The 23,921-nt window shown below is 39.3% G+C and overlaps 1 protein-coding gene across 2 annotated transcripts in view; it reads right to left on the bottom strand.

Annotated features, from left to right (window-relative positions):
- The window catches only part of GTF2F2 (general transcription factor IIF subunit 2), a 92,404-nt gene that overhangs the window by 6,756 nt on the left and 61,727 nt on the right, over positions 1-23,921 (bottom strand). For both annotated transcript variants that reach the window (XM_075489252.1, XM_075489242.1), the window contains 2 exons: positions 8,320-8,419; positions 701-844 (listed from right to left, as the gene is read on the bottom strand). In XM_075489252.1, the coding sequence (XP_075345367.1) occupies positions 701-844; positions 8,320-8,419 (244 nt within the window). The remainder of the gene's footprint in view (positions 1-700; positions 845-8,319; positions 8,420-23,921) is intronic.

Raw genomic sequence — 23,921 nt, 5'->3', positions numbered from 1 at the left:
GGGCTGGCAGACACTACAGGATAACACCACCATCACCTAAGCACATCTTCATGCTTTTCTTGTTTGTGTATCAAAACAGTGTTTAAAAAACAAATCAAAATAAATCCCAAATATCAACCCCCTAAACTCTTAGTCTAAAAATTATTCTATTTGGAAAGGAAATCATGTGATTTTGGGGGTGTTGACACGATGCCTGAGCTCTTAACATGGACAATGCGTGCATTAATACTAATTCCATGAAACACAATTTTCTAGACCCACAGAAAAAAAGTAACCCCTGTTGCTATGCCAAGATGAAGTCCAGAAGCTGAAGGAAGGGCTGACCACTCACTTACACAAGCTCTCTACTGCCAACAGCAACAGAACTAGGCTGTTACTTCAGTGAGGACAGGAGTAGCATGGAAGATGTCACAGCATTACAGAATTTGGTTTCTAGTATTAAAGCAAACCTAAATAAGAAAGAGACTATTTAGGTTACTTAAACCACCTCTGTCAAGAAAAAGCATACTCACTGCAATGCCTAGTATCCTACACAGTCCTACAATGGTGAACTTAAAACTTGATTTCTGTTTGTTGTAAAACATATTTAGAGAGTTGTTTCAAAGGCATATAGTATATATTAAACTATTTTCTGGATATGGAAAATATACACAGTAGTAACTACTGAAAATGGTTATATTACAAGCCTACTAGTACGTACCACTGGCTGTTTGGTTATGTCCACCAGGTCTTTAATGTTGTAATATTGATGTTTCTCAAAGGCTGAAAAAAGCATGTCCAACACTTGTTGTTTATCAGCTCGAGCCCGTTTTCCATCTTCTTTCTTCTTCTTCTCATATTCAATCTATCAGATACAAAACACGTTTTAAAGACATTCATATGTAACGCTGTATAATTCTCAGTGCTGAACACTAAGACATAAAAAACCTCTTCTGTTTAGTAAAACACTGTTCAATGACTAAGTGCTTTTCATCTGGAAAATTTTCTTTTGAGTACGCAAATGTTCTTTTATGAACATAAACTAAGCATTTTGTCCTCAGCACAATAAGCTTTTCAGATATGTGTATCTGCTTTAACCAGTAAAAAATCCCAGAAATAGAGCTTGCATGATGTGCCCAAATCTGGAGAGAGAATTAATATTAGAACAGGAATCCAAACTGAGACAGTATTTTCACTCCACCTCTGTTGATATCAGCTTCTGAAGTATAATGACAAATATCAAACAACCTAAAAATTGCCATACTTGGGAAACAGACCACAGACCAACATGGCTACATTAATAATCTTAACAACCACCTGCCCAAAGGATGCTCAAATGGCCCTTGGGCACTGCCTCATCTGCTCCAGAAACAGCACTCAAGGCAACCACTCTGTCAATATAAAAACCAATCTTCACCAAGTGAAGACACTTTGAGGATGCGGATGGTATCTCTTCAGGAGAAACCTAAGTAGCACACACAGAGTTACAGTAGTCAAAAAAAACCCCTTCCAAGCAAGTAGAGGCCCCTTGTTGCCACAAAACATCCTGTTTCAGAATGCATATTAGTAAGTACTTAACTATTGTAATCTGCACAAGATGACCATATATTTTTGCAGAAACTTTTATCGCCTCCAAACATATTTCCTGCATTTCCTCAGATTCATCATCAGAAGCAAGATTTGCACAGATGAGCACACCCCAAACAAACCCCAATCACCACAGAGCACCAACTGCAACGTGATCAATAAGGGACACACAACTGGCTGCCAGTGGGATAATTTTGTATGGGAGTCGTTCTGCCTCTGATGTCTCAAACCTGATCCTCAAAAGGAAGACCTTCAAAGAAGAAGCCTAGAAATGAAAATTCACAGTTCTACTGGATACTATAAATCTTATTTTTAAGAAGAGAGATTAGTTTTATGGCACAATTTATTTTTTCCTATGTTTCCTTGCCAGCTAACTCCCTCCTACTCTCTGAGTGAAAATAGCCTGTCTCTTGGTATCTGTCCCAAAGTGGCAAAGACTATTACCACCTTTGCTGTTGCCCACAGGTCTCTGGCCAGCCAACTCTCTCTTTGAAATCCTGAAAGAGATGTACATCATTAAAGTGAACACAGAGCAATTGTTCCCAGCCTGTAGCTTGAAGTCTGTTGCTTCTGCTTAAAACCTAAGATGGGCTTGGGCAACCAAATACTTGTCTGCTTTTCCAACTGTATGTTAGTGTTATAAAAGATACAACCTCTCCACAGAAACCCACACAATTGATTTTTATCTAGTAATACACTTTGGTGTAATTACTTAACTCTTTAGCCTCTGCATTTAAAAAAAAAATAATCTTCAAAACAGTAATAGCTTTGCAACCATACCAAACTGTAGCATCAAGTAAACCGACTTCACAGTACATTATCTTGGTTGCCATGATCTACAGCTGAATGGCTATGCCACGGAAACTAGAGTAGGAACATAAATCTAGGACATTGGCCTTGCTATTAACAATAGTGTGTCAAAACATTTGTTTCTTCTGAAGTACAACAGACAATTCATTAGGAACCTCTTTTGACCTTGAAAAGGTTTTAATTGTAAGCTTTGGAAGCCCTGCTGTGGATTCAATTTCTGTTTCTCCACCGGTATAGTCTCACTACACAGTACAATGCAAGTAGATTGCATCTAGTCGTAAATGCATGAAGTAGAACTGCAATGGTGTTGAAATATATATATGAACAAGTCTACTCAGCTGACACTCTTCAAAACTACAAACCCAAAATACCAAGCAGCACACCCAGGGTGTGCTCTGCCTTGCAACTCCACCAACAAAGCAGTTGGCCAGTGCTCTGCTGGCTGTATTAACATATATAGGTATTGGAGAAGCAGGGAAACTCATTCACCTAAAAGTCTACTATGACCTACAGCACTACCTATGTCCTGGTAGGTGAGCAAGGGTTTCTTTATGAAGCACTGAAAGAAATGATACAAAAAGTGGGAAGTAGGAGGAGACTGGCCCTTTGCTGCATGAAATGTAGGATGAAATAGGAGATGTGTGAGAGTGCTTGTCTCTTCTGCTACCTGCAAGATAAGCAATACACTAAATTGACTGTTTGATTGCCAAAAAGTTCTTTGCATCTTATCTTCATCTGATCTGACACTAGTCAGTTTGTGGCATTAAAAATGCTTTTAATTTACACCTGGCTCAAGTCAGAACTTACTAAGATATATGATGAGCATTTATATTTTTCTGACAGAGAAACCATTTCTCCAGAGCAATCATCTACTACCACTGTCATGTTCTAACTAAGTGCAATGGTGTAGGGACTTGCTGCAAGGACATGGGTGCATCCTGAGGACAGTGAAATATTCAGGGTTTAAGACATGCATTTTAAATTTATTTTAGTATGATAGCTGTCGCTTTGGTCTTAAAAAAAATACATGAATAGGTCACATCTCAGGCTACAGTCTAAATTTGATACTTCATGCTAGCATTGACAAGCACCTGTTATGCTCAGAATCCCATTACACTGTATATTTTGGAAGTTGTATTTCCATCTATAGGAACAATTTTGGTTTCTATTTTCTAATATTATTTGTATTTGAAAACTGCTGCTTTGCTTTTTAAGCTTGAGAGAGTCAAAGGGCAAACCCACTGTCTCGTAAGTAATAAGACTGACAGCACTTCAAATAAACAAATGAGTAAGATCATCACAAAGTATGGCAGTATCATCATTTTACATGGATTGAAACCAAAGTAGAGAGATTACCTGGCATGTACAAAGTTGCAGACAGTGCCATGTTACATTGTGTTTTCAGAAGAAAATGAGTCAACAACAGCAACCCAAACATTATTAAAAATAATCTAATCTAGCTGGGTACGACAAATATTTTTTGGTCCTGCCTGAAAACTGCTCCAGATGGTTTCTCTTTGGTATTTCACAGTCAAACACGGGAATTACCATCCCGTAGGATATATTGTATGTTTCTTTCCACATAAGAAGGAAAGCAGGAACTACAACTTTATGGGATCCTCTTCAAAAATCAAGACACTGACACTATGTTCTCCTGGAAGCAGTGTTTTCTAATTAGCCACTGCAGTCAACTGTAGTGGGCTTTCTTGAGCCTGAGTTTTCAGCCTTTTTTGACTCAGGGGTCCACAGAATTTTCCAGTTTCTCTGTGCAGTTGCTGATCAGGTCATGGCTGATACTGGTAAACAACACTCTACTGCATTTTCAATAGAGCCCTACTGCATTTGAGACACCAGCTTATGGAAGACTAGGACTGGGGACTTAATAAGGTTTTGAATATATGCATGTTAACATTTTACAAGAGGAAGAAATGGATTATCCAGCCTTAACTTGTTGCCAGAAAGGCCTCCGATACTTTAGAGGTCAAGTCCAGAAGACAGTAGGAGAGACAAAGGCATCTCTATTTGCAAAGCCTGACTGAGTTCTGGGTTCCTGTGTACATTTGAGGTCACTTTTCAGTGTAAAGACCTATGTATTTGTTTTTAAGGTTAACAACTTTTCTCTGACTCAAAAACACCAGTTGAAAGATGCGGTGTGAAAGATAAAGAAAGCCAGTTACAGGCTGCATCACTCTGCCACAGCAGCAGCTATTATGCCTGTTCTTACCAACCCTTCTGCAATTTTCTACCTCCCCAAACAACAAAACCAAAATGAACTAGAGGGAGAAAAACAGAAACAAACTGCAAACTCCTCAGGTGGAAGGTCAAGCTGAAGCGATGGAAGAAACCCATCTCCTCCTTTTCTGTTTTCTGTTTTGTTTTTAAGGAGCAAGAACAAGAGCAAAGCACTGAGGTTATTACTTCTGTATGTGGCAGAGCTACAGGAATAAAGGATAAGTAACATGGACGTAATGGGAAAAGCTACTGGGACTCTCAAGACAATCTCTGAGAACAACAACAAAAAATCCATGGTACTGTTTGTACCTCTTCAAATGACATATAGCGAAAATGTGCTTAGCTAGCAACTAGCTACTAGTTACAACTCTCTCCGTGTGGAAAAAAAAAATACTCGCTTTAAAATTGATGTTTCCTACACAATGGAACAAAGTAACAATAGGGAAATTCTCAAGATTATCTTCACTGATGTTAGGTCTCTGACAGGACTATTTCATGACTGGGTATAAAATCCTAATTATACGAATAGCAGCATCCTGGAAAAGAACATGAAATAGTCTTTTTAAGCAAAGCACAATCTTTTTTTTTGCTAGTAAATTGTAATGCCCAGCATTCTTCTTTCTCTATTATTTTATTGCCTCGGTACACACTCCCCAGTAGGAGCTTCTATTTTACATTCTCTGGATAAGCTAAAGTAAATCAAGGAGGAGTGTTTGTATTCACTATACAAATGCAATGTGAATATTCTAATATTCTTAATTCATTAATGTATAAAAACAACTCGCACAGAAAACTGAACATCAAACCCTCCCTTTGTTGAAAAGTTATTTGCAGCTGGCGGTCCCAGTTGCCCACATTTTAATTAGCAATACTCCAGCATTTCTCTCCAACTTCAGCAACAGCTCCCACTGTTGTCTAAAAACACGGAGCACATTGTGAAGTGCTATTTAAAAAAAAAAACCATGATATCTGTTGCTGTTTTCTTCTTTTTGTCTTGTGAATACACTGCTTATAGCAAGTTACAATGCAGCCTTTCATTTTTTTTTTCCTTCCAGTTTTCTTTGCAAACAGGATGTTTTATGCAGTAGGCTTAAAGCACTTTTTGAGAGTCATGTTAGAGAACGCATATACATTGTAAACTAATTAGATTTATTTAAAATTGTGTGGTTTTAAAATTTAAAAAGCGTTAAAATACAATTTGCTTTCAAGGAAGGACCATTTTAGAACGAGCTGTCGAGTGTAGAAGTTGCGAGTTTATCCCTGCAAGACTTCATACAGAAATCAATTTCTCTTTGTTTACCTTCCCAGTATGTTGCTAAGCTTGCTGAAAAGCTGCCAAAATTGCCTTCTTGAAGGTATCATTAATACTGAAGCTGATGTATTACACTGCTTCGGTAGACAGCTAATACAAAGGTGATAGAGAAGTGAGTCTAAATCTAAAGTTCTATCTGAAAATGTTTGAAAGAAGCCTTAAAGGTTTTCCCATCCCCCAGAGCACAGGTACCAACCTCTCTAGTACGGGAGAGTGGGAAGAAGGGAGACCACAAAGAAGCCTCTGAAGGGGCAACCAGGACCACTAGAGAACTTTTCTGCTATGTTACAAAAAATAATTAAGTCACAGAAAGATTCCAGCTGCAAGAACATTGCAACCTTTTAAAGACGTGTATAATCTATGGGTATACAGAAAATGAAGGTCCCTTTCCCAGAGAAGAAAAGCTAAGTTATAATCCTGGCATATATCATAATGGAATTGCAATTTCTTCTAATAAAAACGTAAGTTTAATATAATTTCTTGGAAAAAAAAAATCACTTTCCCTGTCCTTGTATTCAAAAAGCTATTGCTATTTCCCATCCACATGTAATTTCTTTCCATCCTCCTTCCTGTTACATGTTCATTTAGGGGTACATGGAGCAGCCACACTTAAGCCCCATTTAATATTCTATCATATTTTCCTTCAGGAAATTTTACTCCTTTCTTTCTTAGTAGACACTCATTCTTTCCTCAGAAACTCCCCTGAAGATGACTGAATGCATCAGCATGTATGGTAGTTTGTACAATTTTTTTCTTCTTTCTTGTGAAAAGTCCCCAACAGGGCTGTCATATGATTACAAGCAATACATCAAGTTTTAAGAAAGCAACTGCTGCTTGAAAACACCAGAAAAATTTAACCAAGAAGTTTAAAAAGTTCAAGGACATGTTCTCCCAGTTATACATCCTTTCAGCCATCTAACTTGAACCTTAATATAAGACTTAATGAAAAGAAAGGTGTTGTAGAAATAGTGGTGCCTGGGCCTTTAGAGTCAAGGCATGGCCAAGAGTGACTCAAGTATAAGTATATCCTACTAGATTTTTCCCATCACAACACGAGAAGTAAACACATTGCCAATGGATTTCCATTAGCATGGACAGCTATGTAACCACTAAGAACATTACAATTAGGACACAAGAGCATCATAACTTTTAAGAAGCCTGGTTATGTCCTGGTTATACCCCCTGAATCTCACACAAGACTTAAATTTCTGTAATGATACCACAACAGCAGTTTGCAACTGGAATAAAGATTCAAAGATTGCCTCCAGGTTGAAGTCATAATGTTGTAATTATGCTAGTGTCAGGCAAGTGGCACAAAATCCCACTAAAAAGAGACGCTGTACATCACTGTAGCTTATTCCAGAATTAAAGAAGGAGAATAACAGTAGCATCATAAAACAATATACTCATATAAAATTGTATTTGCATAGCAGGATACACCAGTGTGACTATTTTGGTTAAATGTCATTCCCTTAGCTGAAATAGTTATATTGGTATGATCATCTATGTATAGATCAGACTTTCAACAGTAACTACTACAAAACAGTCCCATGAGAGAGAAATGATTATTTTTGGTTCTGTGGAAATAGACTGCTGTTCAGAATAATGCTTAAATATCATCCAGTATATTGTCATTTGTTTTATGTAAATAAAATCTTAATAAAAAGTGTAAAAGTTTAAATGACTAACACAGTGACTCATTTTCAGTATGACTTAACATTTCTCACATTCAACAGTAACAGTGATTATATATGCATACATACAAATTACTCAAAGAGGATCTTTAAGAAAAAGGACATTATAGTTTGTATGTACATCAACTGATCTGGAACAGCAGCGTGGGTGTAATATTGACAAAGCTAATGATGCAAATAACACGTACTATGAAGGTATGAAACTGTGAAAAATTATCAGCTGTTATTCTTTTCTACTTGTTGTCAGTTCCTGCAAAGGACTGGAAACTAATGATTCTTTTCAAGTCTTTTACCCACCTCCATATGATATTTTATTTGGCTCAAAGGAGTGCTTCCACATCTCATAGCACAAAGCCAGAACTACCTTTTATCCCCAAATTTCAAAATTACATTTTAAAAAAAAGACTAAAGGAAGAATGTAATAAAGACATTAGAAAAGGCTTGGGTAAAGACGGTCTGCCCTCCATCAGATAACATGAGAGAGTTAGAATTGGCAGACCTTAGCTCCAAGGGTGATGATGGTCTTGAGACAGAAAGACGATCCCCAGAAGACAAAATCAGGGAGAAAACAGGTAACGTGGAACACTTCCAAAGACAGTGGCCAACTGTGAGGGCAAGGGCTGCAGGACAGCAGCAGAGGGATTCTGGACTCCTCAGCCAGATTCCTGGCTAGGAGAATAAGGGAAAATACTGAAAGCTACTTACATTATATTGATGATTAGCCACCGGTTTATAGTTTGTGGTTACGGCTTTGTCCAGCTGCTGTGATAGCCTTACAGGTTTAGAAGATTCTTCTATCTGTAATCTGCAAAACAAAGAAGAAAAGAATTAATAAAAAGTTCAGACAAGTACACACTCAAAATGAATTCTAAAAACCTTTAAGTATGAACCAGCCCTTATCAAAGGTCAGCTGCAAACAAATCATAAGGCAAAACAGATGCACTGTTCTGAATTAAGTTTTTCCTACGCTATCTTTGCTCGAGGACACTGTGGATTATTATGACACTATAAGCTACAGAAGATACTGAAATACTAAAAACCAAGCAACTGTGAAGGGAAGATAGTAAAAAACATGTCGGAACACAAATTTTATTCCAAAAGCCTGACACTCAGGTGGAAGAAAAGCCTGTGCTCTTAAAAAAAGATGAAACCAAACCCAAATGAACCCACAATCTCCCAGCTTACTCAGCTGAGGGCTGAAAAAGCTTTCGATCCACCTCTGCAGACTCCCAGAGCACAATGAAGATCAGACTCCATGACCTTCTCCTAGATATTTTAATGTAAAAATACAGATTTCTGTGACCTTTCTTTTGGCATTACAGTAGCGTAACAGAGAACTTTTAAATTGAGCAGTTTTAAAAACATGAAGACAGAGAAATCTACCTGGGTTCAAACCAACGTACAATCATACAATCACAGAATGGTTTGGGTTGGAAGGGACCTTAAAGATCATCTAGTTCCAACCCCCCTGCCATGGGCAGGGACACCTTCCACTAGACCAGGTTGCTCAAAGCCTCATCCAACCTGGCCTTGAACACTTCCAGGGATGGGGCATCCACAACTTCTCTGGGCAACCTGTTCCAGTGTCTCAGCACCCTCATAGTGAAGAATTTCTTCCTTATATCTCATCTAAATCTACCCTGTTTCAGTTTAAAGCCATTACCCCTTGTCCTATCGCTACATGCCCTTGTAAAAAGTCCCTCTTCAGCTTTCTGGTAGGCCCCCTGCTGGTACTGGAAGGCTGCAATAAGGTCTCCCTGGAGCCTTCTCTTTTCCAGGCTGAACAACCCCAGCTCTCTCAGCCTGTCTTCATAGGAGAGGTACTCCAGCTCTCTGATCATCTTCATGGCCCTCCTCTGGACCTGCTCCAACAGGTCCATGTCCTTCTTATGTTGGGGGCCCCAGAGCTGGACACAATACTCCAGGTGGGTTCTCATGAGAGTGGAGTAGAGGGAGAGCATCACCTCCCTCGACCTGCTGGCCACGCTTCTTTTGATGCAGCCCAGGATACAGTTGGCTTTCTGGGCTGCAAGTGCACAATGCCGGGTCATGTTGAGGTTCTCATCAACCAACATCCCCAAGTCCTTCTCCTCAGAGCTGGTCTCAATCCATTCTCCACCCAGCCTGTATTTGTGCTTGGGATTGCAATCAAGTCTCAATCATACAGTTAATGAAAGGTGACCTTCAGTCCTCTTTGGGAGAGTCTCTGAGAAGGTCAGAGGTTGAACACATTTTGTCAAGCTCATCCCTATGTAATTTAAAGCTTATATATGATGGTGTAGGAACGCTCCATTTACCTCAGGTTTAGCACTCAAGAATTACCACTTGAAAAGATGATGCACGAAGCCAAGCTTTAGAAAGGTGCAGGACAACATCCCTTCAGAGAAAATAGCTTAATGGCACATACGATTAACAATGAGATAAAACTAAGTTATCATCAGTGACGTTATTTTGTTTCCAAAGGTGTATCTTATAGGCATCAGAGTCAATTTTCACTAAACACAATATAAGACTTATAGCCCAATAAATGTCCAGTGATGTTTGCTTCTTTCCAAAGAAAAAATAATATGGTGACATTAATGCAAATAATAACTACGTATTTACTAATGTGAAACACAAAAGGAATAAAACAGCCAGTACTTGAAAAAACACTGTAAGTGTTTGACATCACTGATTTTGTAAAAATATAATGCACACCCAAAAAGGTAATTTAAATTCAGCATGCTTCTGATTTAACACCTGAACAACCTAAATAAACTACATTTGAGGTAAGCATTAAATTAAGAAATAAATTCTCTAGTTGTAGCCACTGGAAATAAAGCCAATCATCCTTCATAGGTAGTATTGCTGGACAGTACTTGCTGGCAGTTTTGTCTCATACATAGATATAAACTTGCTTCCTCTTGAATCTTTGTAGACTTGTAATTTGTTCTATAGTTTTAATTACCCTTAAGTGACCATTGCCTTGTATTCTACATTTCTAAATCAGAAGAAGGTACATCAATGCCTTCTTCTGTTGAAACGCAGCACATTTTTTCTTAGCTTGAAGGAAAATCAATCAGAAGGTAAACGAGCAGTGAACACTTTTTACTCCTCTTCTGGTAAATAAAGGTAGAAGTTTTTATCACAAGAATTTATCTTTTGGGCTTCAATCTAATTAAATGATTTTAAAGATTTTATTGATCTGGTTACCAAAGGTCTTCTAAACTCAAGTTTCACAAAGAGGCACAGCCGAAAGCTAAATCAGTATCTTTTCTCCAAATCTGTCCTTTTCTCCACTTCTTCACTGCTTGATTTTTTCTTTTTGTTCGCAATGACTTTTTTTAAATTTTTAAAAATAAAAGTCTGATTATATAGTTTGGCTTCATTTTTTAAAAAATCTTTTCTTGCAGTTCTTTGCCATTTCTCCTATTGTTTTGACCTGGGGAGTTTTCCAGTCCTCCCTCTCCCCCACTGTAGCTATTTTTGACCTCACTTCTCCCTTCTCAGACTTTTCCTTTCCATAAAGGATGCAGAGATACATTTCCTGCTCTAAACCTGTTTACTGATATTGCTCTTGTTCATGAGATAGGGCCTCCTGGAGAGGAATTGGGAATTCTTGTCTCTCCTTTCCCCTTCAGGCCACTGCACCACCCTCTTCTTCACATGGACCAGATTTAGATATTTGTTTTGCGATGTTGTTCCAGAGTTCTTCTCATTACAGCTGCAGCACAGGTAAGCGATAATCAAGGTTCATACCAATACTGAAATACATCAGATGGTCTCCCATTCTCAGGGAGCACTAGGGTTAGAATGGTGGCATTTCTCCATAATTAAATCCTCCTTGCACCGGGCTTTATATTCAATACTCTTAACAATGTGAATTTACAATAGTCTCCATTTCTTCAGGAAAACAGCCAAAGAACATTAGCCCTTCAATGATGAAATGCCCGAACACTGAAAACATGGATTGAACACCTCAGACTGTCCTCAGAATGAAAAGCTTTAGAATGGGGATGTCAACCTTCCTCCACCTTCTTAGCAAATTATATATTTAAGCGTGCAAACAATTGATAGCTCTTTAGCCTAGAGCCTGTCATGAACTTTGGACACCACTCAATGTTGAAGGTCTCTTTCTGTTCTGGCATTTTAAAATTACAGTACAGGAAATTTCATCACCCATTTCAGTGCAGCTTCCATAAATTAATCCTTCTTTGCATAAAAGAACACCAGAAATTTATTTCTTAACATTTTTCACTTGCCATGCAGGATATTAATTTCAGTTCTTTTATTTTAACCTGCTAATTTCCAAACCAGTAGAAAACCAAATGTGTAGGAGAGCTAATGCATTCCTCAGAGGCCTCCAAAGGTTGATGGCAGTGAAGTTACGTTTAACATGTGAAGTTTCCCAGCACACAATCTTGAAAGCAAAGAAAAACTTCTTGCCTGCTTAGGAAACGGGATGGAAGCCTACCAAGTGAAAATGGAAAATCTAAGTTGGTTTGTGAAATTACAGAAGATTTCAGAAAGATCTACATGTACCAACTAACAAATATATCAGCTACAAATGTACATGTCTCTGAAGGAAATTTCAGAGATATCCCTGTTGTACTTCAAGATTTCTTGCCAAAGGTTTCCAAATTACGACCCACAGATCTCAGATGGGTCTTGAGAAAACTGGCTAACAGTACAGTGCTAACTTTTTTTCCCGTTCCTAGTTGATAAATTGCTGTAGTGAGAACTAAGAATGTATTAGATCCCTGGTATTACTTTTTAATGCAAGCAATTACAGCAGTTGCCACATGCCAATATGGAAATTTAAATGGGAAGCGCAGTGACTCAGGAGGCAAACCTTTTTATTAATATGCATTTATTCTACACATGCATCTTGCTCTTCTCCTAATGGCTGCCCTTCTCATTTATTTTTCTGCAGCTTTCAAGGTCTCCTGGAGAATGACAGAGCCTCATGTTCCCTTCCTTCCACCGGCCTTCCATGCGGAATATGGTCACACAATCCTATGTGGAACAACAGCTGCTGCACATCTGGAGTTAGCCTCCCCAAAATGCACAAATAGAGGTAAAGGGCCTGACAAATGTGGTATATACCCCAAATTAGCAAATGGTTTGTGTGTGGATGAAGCACTGAAATTTGCTTAGTGCATTACAAAGGGTAAAGACAAATAGCCTGTAATCATTTTGTCCAGATGATTTGTTGGTACAGACACTATTTGCAGGGAAAATAGATTGTGGGTTTTTTTCCAAAACCATGCTGTAATTCTCCCGTATTCATAAAGTAGTGTGTCTGGGTGAATATATTTGACTTTTTAAATTTGTATAGCTGTTGTTTGGAAAAAAGATGCTGAAATATATATTTATACATTCTAGTAATTATACACTCAAACATTTATAACAAAAGCTATGAATTGGGCATTATATTAGCCTTTTAGACCAATGTTTTAATGTGTTACAGATATTATTACTTTTCAATGCTGATTTCTTAAGCAGAATTTAAAAAGCAGTATTAAACAAAAATATTATAAGGCATTTTATACAGGGTTTTCTCAGAGTGGATCTGCTGAATCTTAATTGAAACTGTTGGTAGGAATAAAAAAAAAAATCAATAGAGATTCTGAGTCACTGGTGACACCGATTTAAAGGAGCAGTGGCTTTTTACCTATTACTCTTTATTATGATTTGCAGGAGTGTGACAGTTAAAAGCCTTAGTTATGGCTCAGGACTACACACAACTCTCCAAGGAGTTAAATTTTCCACTTGACTCTTGTTGAAATAGCTAGTGCCATAATTCATGCTAATATCTGGCCTAAAAAATAAAAAGAGAATGCAGGTTTTTTTTCCAAAATCTGCCAATAAATTAGCGACAAAGCAGCCACCAGCCTGCACACTGTGGTTTTCTCTTCCACCCCCAAGATCAAATATAGCTCTTCTGCCTTGAAATACAGCAAGTAACCAGCACGGCATCGAATTCGCCACGGTCACTTCCCAGCAAAATACATTTTATACTGCAACTCTGATTTGTCACTGTGCCTACAGTTGAATAAGGGGAAAAGCATTCGAACAGGCTGGAAGTAATTCTATAGGGCTTGTCAACACGCAGCAGGCTCATAAAGGGAGACAGATGAAGGCAATACGTACATTCCTAGGAGGAGATGCGCAATGGCTTTTAAATATATGTATCTTACAGCAATAAAAAATAAACATAAGACCTTTAGAATAGATGATTTCCTCTGATTAATCTTCTGCCACAAAACAAATGTTTCAAAGATTAGAAGCAGATATTCATCAGAAATGCTGCTAGAGCTTGAATTCTTGACATTTCTAAAGAAATTATTGCAAGGACGGGACTGAAAAGTTTCACTACCTTTTTGTGCTTGGCTGTATTTACACAGGGCACCAGTAAGTAAGGAGCCAAACTTACTGTTGCAAAAAAGGAAAGGCTGGTTTGCTTCTCCATCTGCAATATCACCTGACAGAGATGCACTGGCAAAGAGCCGGCCTGCTGCCCAAAGCTTTGGAGGGGAACAAACACAAACTCTCCAGTTCTGCATAGTTTTGCAGCTTTCTTTCTTTCTTTTTTTTTTTTTTTAACTCCTCCCAGAAGTTCCCACTCCCAGGGGAGTGAAAACCAAGGACTAATGCTCTCTTAGTCCCTTACTCAGTACTTCTGTACTTGAGCCAGACACAGGCAGCTGCATTACATGAAGCTTCACCATACCTCATAAGGCTAACAAAGATTTTTTTCTTTGCCTTCGAATTTTGCTAAGCATCCCAAATGCGATAGAGGTAGGTACGTCCTGCAGAATCACATCCAAAACAAGCTAACAAAAGAAATGTAACAATATACCTTCACACCTACTTCTCTTGTGTTCATTTGGACTACCACACCTTGCTGAGGTTCAGATAGCATCTCTTCTGACTTTTCTTCCAAACAAGAGTATTAGTACTATAACAAGTGAGCAGATGATGGGCAAGAGATGAAAACTCCTAAGGGATGGTGAAACTTCCCGAAGTTTTTGTAATTCTGTGAGAACTAAGGGAACCCTGTGGGGCACATCCTGCTAAAACAATCCCATGGCAGTGCCCAGCCACAAACAACATAGGAAATTACCAGAATGACTTCATCAGTAAAAATACACATTAGCAAATAATAATGACGACAACCTGTTGCTACACAAAACAATCTGTCATATATTCTGAAAGATAAGAACTAGCAACGTGCAAATTCAGCATGTTGTGTTTTGTTGTAAGAAGAAAAATCCTACTGTCTCACGTTAAATGGAGGCGGATGACTGCAGCCCATTGCACGGATGAATCTACTATTCTCCTTCAGACATGGAGTGTTACTCCAGCACACACCCCCAATCAAAGCAACGTGAGTCTGTCCCCATTTATAAAGGCTAGACAGGCAGACAGAGAAGAGGATAAGCTGAATGGAGATGGCATTAAGAAGTGCATTTGCCAGCACTAAATAACGAAATGTTTCAGATTATTAATATAGACTATGATTTATAACTAATTTTAAGTCCTGAAATCCTGGCATTTCAAGAAAAGTGCTGCAATTATTATATGTTCTGGAGACCTATTAGGTTTTTCTGAAGCTGACATCTTCAACTGTATATGTTGAAGGTTGAGCAATGAATCATATGAATATAAGATAATTTCATGTCTAATATTGAGACAGGCACCACAGTCATAACTGAAGACTCCAATTCTACATATCTTTCTCCAGTACAGAACGCAAGATTATATGAATGGCAATTCAACAATAAGTAACTATTTCTTATGCATTTTATTTTCTGGTTTGATAAAATGGGAATAATTTATTAAAATCACTAAGCTCCCATTTTTTCTCTCTGAGTTTAGTATTTAAAATTATTAAAAACCTTCTGGGCCAAGGTTGTGAGGACAAATTGTGTAAAGATAAAATAAGACAGACTTTAGCATTGTAGGAGAGATAAAATTGAATAACTTTCTCTATTATTTGATGCCCAACTCTAAACATTTTAAGTGATGCCCTAATGCAATTAGCATGAAGAAAATTCTAAGTTCTACTTGACATCACGGATATTTTTAATCAAGCTCACATGTCTATGCATACATCCTCTAGAAGTGTCCTGATGCTGATGAAGTCAGGCTCTGGTAGTGCCTGGTCCATACTGGGGACACGGTGGAAGTATGTTACCCAAGGCTAAGCTTAAAAAGGAATCATAACTCAGATATCTTCTATGCAGTGTGACTGTTAAGTGAGGTTATAAGTAGCCCATCCATTAGTGTGGCTGACAAAGTTTGTTTCTTGTCTTTGCCTCTGTTAGGCTTGTCTGTCCAGGTTTGTGTCTCTGTATGTTTTGTTTGTTGCTTTCCCCCTTTTGCACCGAAAGGGGTCCTTGACCCGATGCCTTTAAGGGCACAGATGCCCATTCGCCCTTTTGAAGCAAGGCAGCCTCAGCACCCTCCTTGCCCTTCCAGGAGGACTTGGGTCAACCCAGTATCGCCCTCTTGCCGGGTGAAAAGGCTCTTCCACCGCTGTCATGCTGTGGATCGATGGAAAGGCCTTGAGCAGTCAATCATACAATCACAGAATCATAGAATAATTTAGACTGGAAAAGACCTTCAAGATCATTGAGTCCAACTGTTAACCTAACACTGCCAAGTCCACCACTAAACCATGTCCCTAAGCGCCACGTCTACACGGCTTTTAAATATCTCCAGGGATGGTGACTCAACCTGGGCAGTCTGTTCCAATGCTCGATAACCCTTTCCGTGAAGAAATTTTTCCTAATATCCAATCTAAACTTCCCCTGGTGCAGCTTGAGGCCGTTTCCTCTTGTCCTATCACTTTTGCAAAGAAATTAACATTTCCTTATTACAATTTGTGTACTCTCGAAGAGCAGAGAAGTCTGCAGCTCTGCAGTTGTGGCATATGTCAGGATTTTGCAGTCCTTTTCATCCTGTGGTCATCACATTCAATCAATTAGTGCCCAGAAGGGAAACTAACCCTCTATTATTGGTTCCTACCATACTTTCAACATTTTCTTATTAATACACACACCACGAATGTCTCTGTTCTGCCCAGTTTTCAGCCCAACACAAATCCCAACATAAGTGAGAAGATCCAAGTTCAAGAACAAACAAAAGCAGAGCTAGAGGGGACAGTCTTCTCCGAGGACTAAGCCAGGGTGCAAGTGCATCCATGCGCACTCCATTACATGCTGTATCTCTATGTGGGGCACCTCATCGTAGTTTCTAAGTGGATAAACTGCAGGACACAGTACATTTTTATACCAGGGTGCTTATACTTGTGGCTTATTCCAGCGATAGAAAGGTCTAAGACTAGGGTGAACTGAAATCTGGATGTCCTTTTGTGTTGTCCAGAGCACATGGGGTACCTCAAGCACAGGCATGAGACGAGGCATAAGGCTGGCAGAGCGACAAGTTGACCAGAAGAAATTAGGCAGCATGCCAGAAGAAATGGGAATGCAGGTGAAATTTCGGAGAGAGCTCTGAAGAGCCATGCAGATGTACATGACACACATCAGTCCCGCATGGAAAAAGAGAGGGAGGCAACACAGGGGCTGGAAGAGAAGCACGACACAACGGGAACGACCAGATAGGAAGAGGAGTCTGGTGCACATACTCCAGAAAAACAGTGAGGAAGGGGAAAAAGTAGGTTAAAAAGTCTTAGTTTCCCTTTGAGTTTGTTCAGCTAAGACGTGCACAGGAGGATCTACAGACCTCTATCTCTGAGCAACCATCCGACATTGTCTATACAGCAGTCCGTACAACATGCAGATGTCTGTGTCTTAAATATTGGTAGGAGTGAATAACCAGCAAAAATCATTCCTTGCTTCAGGGGAAGCACCAGGAATCGCACAAGCCCATTACTAATACTACAGAAGGCAAAGACTGGAGATCTAGGAAAAGTGACTCATTAGCAATCTAAACAGGACAGAAAAAGCCCAGCCCTTTAATTTTAACATGAAGATTATCCTCCCAAATTAAAGCCAGATGCATTCCTTTCAAAAGGATCACATACAATTTTAACTATGCATGCACACGTATTTTAGTTGTTCCTATCAAAAAAGATCCTTTAGGAAACAACTATACAACATCACTTCTTCCTCTTTTACACTACTAGATGGTTTAGAAGGTAAGTTGGAAAAGAAAATAAAGACTGCATGGTTTTGGGAAGGGGTCAGACTTCTTGAAAATGTGTAAGTGAGCTTAAACACATGCAAAAACATATTAAGTGTACTACTTACTTTTAAGGCAAAAGCATAAGGAATAGTTTTATCTCCCCTGTTGCTGGCTCAAGACTTTTTCTTGCTTCGCAGCCAAATGTTTGAAAATCTCTTGCCCCTTACTAAAAGGCAAGTTTATTCTAAATTGTCAACAAACAAAACCAACCAACCAACTGAGAACGGAAGTATTTGAAACACTGTTGACACAATGCAGACTGCCAAAAATGACAGCATGGGTGAAAGGGTTAAACCCTGCGAGTGCTGAGGACTTTTGAGTTTTTATCTAGGTGACAAATAATGCCCATGCCCCCGAGACTGTTGAACAATAAACTGGGATAAGACGCGCTTAAAGTCAAGCACTATTCCCAGCTCTGCACCCTGTTACGCCACATACACCCTTCTGAAAATTATGCAATTTGGAGTCCTGTTCTTATCCAAACTTTGGGGACCATCAGGTTCTATATTTTAGGTCTGTCTACCCTGGGTTGCCTGCTCTCCCACCAATATGAATAAACAATGTGTTTTAAAGTGTGTGCACCTCTACTTGGGAACTTGCAGCTATAAATTGTTTCTTGTTTAAGAAAAACTTCAACTTGATATTTTCTTTGATATCATAAACCAATTAGTGCCAATATTATACTTGGATGCCTGAGTAGATAAGAGGGAAGAAAAGATCTGACATCCTAATGTAAAAATCAAGAAAAACCAGATCTTTAAAAACGAAGTTACCTGCAGGTATTTATATATTTTAAAGACAGAAACGACCATTATAACCACAAAACGATAATCTAAATTTTTGTCCTGTGCACTACTGACTGAAGAGTATCCAGTGATAACTCAGGCTCATAATTTCAATTTTGCTATGCTACATAATTTATAGAAAAACATCCTGTCATGATTCAAAAAACCAAAAATTATGAAGAATCACCATATGTCTATGCTTTTTTATCATGCTTTAAAACATAAAGGCTCCTTTCCCACTTCCATTTTCAAAGATGCAGTTTCCTTTTCTGCTCCCATTTTCCTCAGTCCCCAAATTTCTCCATAACAAATGGATTTATTTGTTAGACACTATTTCAATTTAGATTTTAGAAGAGAAATTTAAATTCTCAACTATTAATTATTTCTAAAAGTAAAATAGACTTGTCTCAAAATCACATAATCTTCATTTTCCTGCCACAACTAATCTGCAGTGCTTGTTGCTGCTTTGAAAACAATGGTATAAATAATGAGGACTTGTAAATCGAGGCAACACAAAGCCAAACACTTCTTGTTGGTGTGTGCAGATCCAGAAACAGTGTAACATTTTGCTAACAGGAACAAGAAAGGAGAATTTTAGCAAGAAGTCTGTTAGACAGAAAATCTCCATCTTTACCATACGCTGAAAGGCCTAGGTCTTGAATTACTGGTAAAAAGGTGGATGATTTACAAGCTCAGTCAATTCACTCTGCAATGAGACTGCTCACAGCTAAAGAGAAGCTGGAAAGAAAGAGGCAGACTGTTGGCTACAAGTCCTCAAATGAAAAAAAATCCTGACAGCATCTCAGCTAACTCTCCTCAGTCTGAACCTCTCCTCCCCTCCTCCTGCAAAACGTCTTCAGGGAGTTACAGCTGCCAGCACTCTGCCTCTGACTACGCGCTCCCGTCTCTGGAACTCCACTTCCCAGATACCTCACCACTCCCCCGATAGCTCTGCAAACAGCCACAGCATCTGGCTCCATTGGGGATCTTCCAGTTAAAATTTACTGTAAACAATTTAACAGTTTGTGGCAATCTGGGAAACATTTGGATTGCTTCCCTAGAAAACCTAGCTGGCTCAAATTCTCGAGGTTTTTCTCTGCCTCTTCCTTCCTTAGCTTGAAGACCTAAAATGCCAGATAGCAGAATGCCTTTTTGAGGACATCTACCTCCCTTCTGTTAAAATAAACTTGGAAATAACCAGCAAGGGACTGCTGCAAAGGGCACTGAAACAAAACTGCTGGGAGAAAGCACTGCGCATGCCTATGTGTTAATGTGCCGATGAGTATATACTGCCGTCGATAGCTTAAAAGGTAATATTGAACAGTTCAGCTAACGTTAAATAGCTTAACCATATGCTTGCACTAAACTGCTGAATTAGCTCACACTAAACTGCTGAATTAACCCACCCAACACTGTTTCCCGCAAGCAAAGAGAACCAAATTGTTGTTAACTGAACGCTGAAAACACGCTTAATCCAAACAAAATCAGCATTAAGTTAAAAAGAAAAGCTTTGTAGGCTCAGCAACCCTAGGAACCCTACGCTATCAACAACAGAGCAAACACAGGAAGGGGAAGAATCCTGCCTTTCTCCTTAGACCATGCAAAAAAGCAGTCTTGCTTATCCTCCAACTGGAAAACTCACCGGTTTCTCCTGCAAGCTGCAGAAAAAAAAAGAAACGTAACACAGCAAACCAAAGAGCAGACTGAAAGATGTATCAGTTAAAGCAGAAAACAGATATTTTTTTTTAAAGTTTGATCATCATTCTTTCAGCCAACTGTATTTCCTTTGCCAATTGTACAGCACTGCTGCTCTGCTGTATTTGTTCAAATAGTTTAATTACATTTTACCTCCTCATATTTTGCAAAACAAGTGCTCGCGCAGCTCCCTCTCCCGATACATTACATACCTGCCTACCTCCGCTTGAAAATCGCTGCTACGACACCCCTCAGCTGTTGTTCGAGTGGGGACCGTGCTGCCACAAGCAGAGCAAGGGGGTACGCGGCTGCGGCAAAACCAGAGGCAGAAACCAGCCGTGCGGAGGGAGCCCGGTGAGCAGGAATTGGGGTGGTAGCTGCCAGGCTGCTCTGCGGCTGGGAGGTGATGGCAACAGGGAGAGAAGAGCCACCATGGGGCCACCTGCCCCAGACCTCTGCTCCCACTTGCCAAGCCATGTGGAGGATGGTTTTATACCAGCCCTGCATCATTCAGCCTGGCTCAAGTCACCTTCCCCGAGGTCTGGTCTTTGAAATCCTCAGCCTGGCTCGAGTCACCTTCCTCGAGGTCTGGTCTTTGAAATCCTGCTGCAGAGGGCAAACGTGAGTGTCGTTTTCCTAAAAAGCCTTTCTTGGCTTCTGTGCATCATCTCCGGGGCTTAAGGTGCTACTCACAGCCACAGGTGTATCACCGTTAGCCCCTGATAAGAGCTCTCGCTCAGTATTTTAAAAATACCCTCAGGACCTGGAGGCTGTGGCTCAGCTTCGAACTCTGCTACAACTTTAAACCAACAATTCTGAAAGTTATTTCAAAAAAATCTTTCCAATACTTTCTTTTAAAAACATACTAATGATCACAAGGCACAACAAAGACATGGCTAAGTTTTGAGGCAACCAAGCCCAGAAAGCGTAAGACTTCATTTTGCATTTTAAAAAATATAATTTAAAAACTAACGTTGCCTTTGTTTTGGAGAAAAAAACCCAACAACATACGGTTGGTAGTTCAGAACATTATCTTTTGAACACTCCCTAGAGAGCTTATTTGTTAAGAAATAAACGTAGCTCCATGCACTTCTGAGCTCTGCTCCATTAGTATTCTCCTCTTAATTAGAGATTTTCAGAAGAGTGCCTGTTACTTGTGAACACAAAGAAACTCACCCAGACTTTGTGAAGCCATACCTATTCTGTTATTTAATAAAAACCCCCAAAGATTTGATTATAGATTTGTCTGGCATGACAAATTCCAAAACCAGTTAATGGCTGAAGCACAAACGTTGTCTAGCTTCCCTAATAGGAAGCTGGATAATTGGGTTTGTCTGTAAGATCTGTGTGAAAGCAGACTCCATGCATGTGTAATTTGGTTTAGTATGTCCTCCACAGAAAAAAAAACCAGTCCTGAAAGAAACTTCAGGACCATTATATTTTAAAGCCTGTTCTGCATAGTTTTTCTTAATTACACCTAAGGCTGCAATTAAAAAAAATAATTACATACAAGAAGAAATGCTCCACACAAGTTTCATTGGTTTGTCATAAACCTGCATGGAACTGAATTTGTTAGTCAGTAATCCAAACATGAAATATAATATACTGTAAAACTATTATTATTGAGAAAAGAGTATGGTTTTCCAAAAACGTCTACAATTTTTAATTCAGTGGGCATATATGTATCAAATAGCAGTGTAAAACAGTGTATCTTAGTGTACTGGGTCTGGCTGGGATGGGGTTAACTTTCCCTGTAGCAGCCCATATAGTGGCTAGGAGGGTGCTGGTAACGCACCCGCGCCCACGTGTTGGCTACTGCTGAGCTGTGCCCGCAGAGCACCAAGGCTGTCTGTCTCTCCAGCACCCCATACCCAAAGGCCAGTAGGCTGGGGGTGGGCAAGAGGGGACACAGCCAGGACAGCTGACCCCAGCTGACCAAGGGGATATCCCATGCCATATGACATTGTGCTCAGCAATAAAAGCTAAGAGAAAGGAAGAGAAGGGGGGCATTCGTTATTAAGGCGTTTGTCTTCTGAAGCAGCCGCTATGCGTACTGGGGCCTGCTTCCCACAAAGTGTCTGGACATCACCTGCTGATGGGAAGTAGAGAATAAATCTCCTTCGTTTTTGCTTTGCTTCCACACATAACCTTTGCTTTCTTTCATTAAACTGCTTTTATCTCAACCCATGAGTTTTTCATCTTATTTTCTCCCCCTGTCCTGCTGAGGAGGGAGAGTGAGAGAGCAGCTGGGTAGGTGTCTGGCGGCCAGCCAAGGTCAACCCACCACACTTAGAAAAGCTAATAAATTTGTAACCTTATAAAAAGTTACCTTGGGATTAGAGATTCTGAGAGCTGTACATTTTTTAAAAACATTTAACACCGATGTGAGAAGTACTCCATACTAAACAATACACATACCGCTGTCTGCAGAGGATATGCAGCAATAAATATAGGTCAGCTCAGAATGATGTGAACTGCTGGATATCTGTCCTCTCTTCAGTGGCACACATGGTATATTTTTAGGAACAATCACGGTATATCACATATACTTACTACTTTACTGCTTTACAAAAAGGCAGTTTTTATTTTCCCCACTCATATGTCTCCTATTAAGCTCCTTTCTTTTTACACAATACGATCACCTTGAAGTATGTGTATTAATTTTTCTCATGTATTAATTACTGGCTTTGTACAAAAATAAAGTTACAAGCATCTCTAGGGGCACTGGGAAACAAACCATCTTTTGTGAAAGTCGTGACATTTGACAGCTTTGGAGCTGGTGGACAGTGTTTAAATTGCGTGGGAGATCAATTCTTAAATTCTAGCCCTAAGTCCAGAGGAGCTGAGGACGCTCTAGAGAAAAGAACCGGGAAATAGAATTACTTAAAAGAAAGAAATAGCTGTAGCAAATATTTAATTCTTAAAATGCAGGGAATAGTCAAGCAATTACTCAGAAAGGTAAGAAGTCTATCAGGTTTCTTCCAAATTGCTTTTGTATCATGTTATTTCTGCAATATATTTTGGACTACTTGCTCTACTCTGCCACACCCTTTAATTTTATTAACTCCACAAGATTTTGGAGGATTCCCACATCCTCCAGTGCAGAAGGAAATGGAATATAAATTACCTATTACTTTCCCATGTTTATGGCTTGCAACATCTGTATCTAGAGCTGCAAACATTTTGCCTTTGCGGTAAGTGGGGAGAAGCAAGCTGTCTCTGCTAGCATGTTTTTTCAGCTATACACAGACTGAAGACTTCTACGGCAATTCATCAGTTCAGCCTAAGTAGTTCCTGCTTTAGAGGTCACAGGATCTGTCTGAGCTGAAGGAAACAGATACTACACACTGTATTCTTTTCTGCATTTGGCTTAGCAGAAACAGAACACCAACAGCTTTTCTGGTCTTATAATTTTGGAAAATCCTCCATTCTGAAGAAAAGAGGAAACTTTTTCACAATGGGAAAAATGCCAATTTATGCAAAATGCTGTTATAATTACTTTGAAATTCCTTTCCACTTCACAAATTAAGAAAATAATTTGCCATTATTTCTTCTTGAGTGCAAATTCTAATGGCTGCATGAAAACTAGGTTTGCAAAAGGGACCAGCAGCACACAGCTTTAAATTAAAAAAAGAG

Source organism: Mycteria americana, chromosome 1 (assembly GCF_035582795.1).
Source record: "Mycteria americana isolate JAX WOST 10 ecotype Jacksonville Zoo and Gardens chromosome 1, USCA_MyAme_1.0, whole genome shotgun sequence".
Lineage (NCBI taxonomy): Eukaryota > Metazoa > Chordata > Aves > Ciconiiformes > Ciconiidae > Mycteria > Mycteria americana.
The sequence above is the reverse complement of the archived record's forward strand: the minus strand, read 5'-3'. Positions and strand labels throughout refer to the sequence as shown.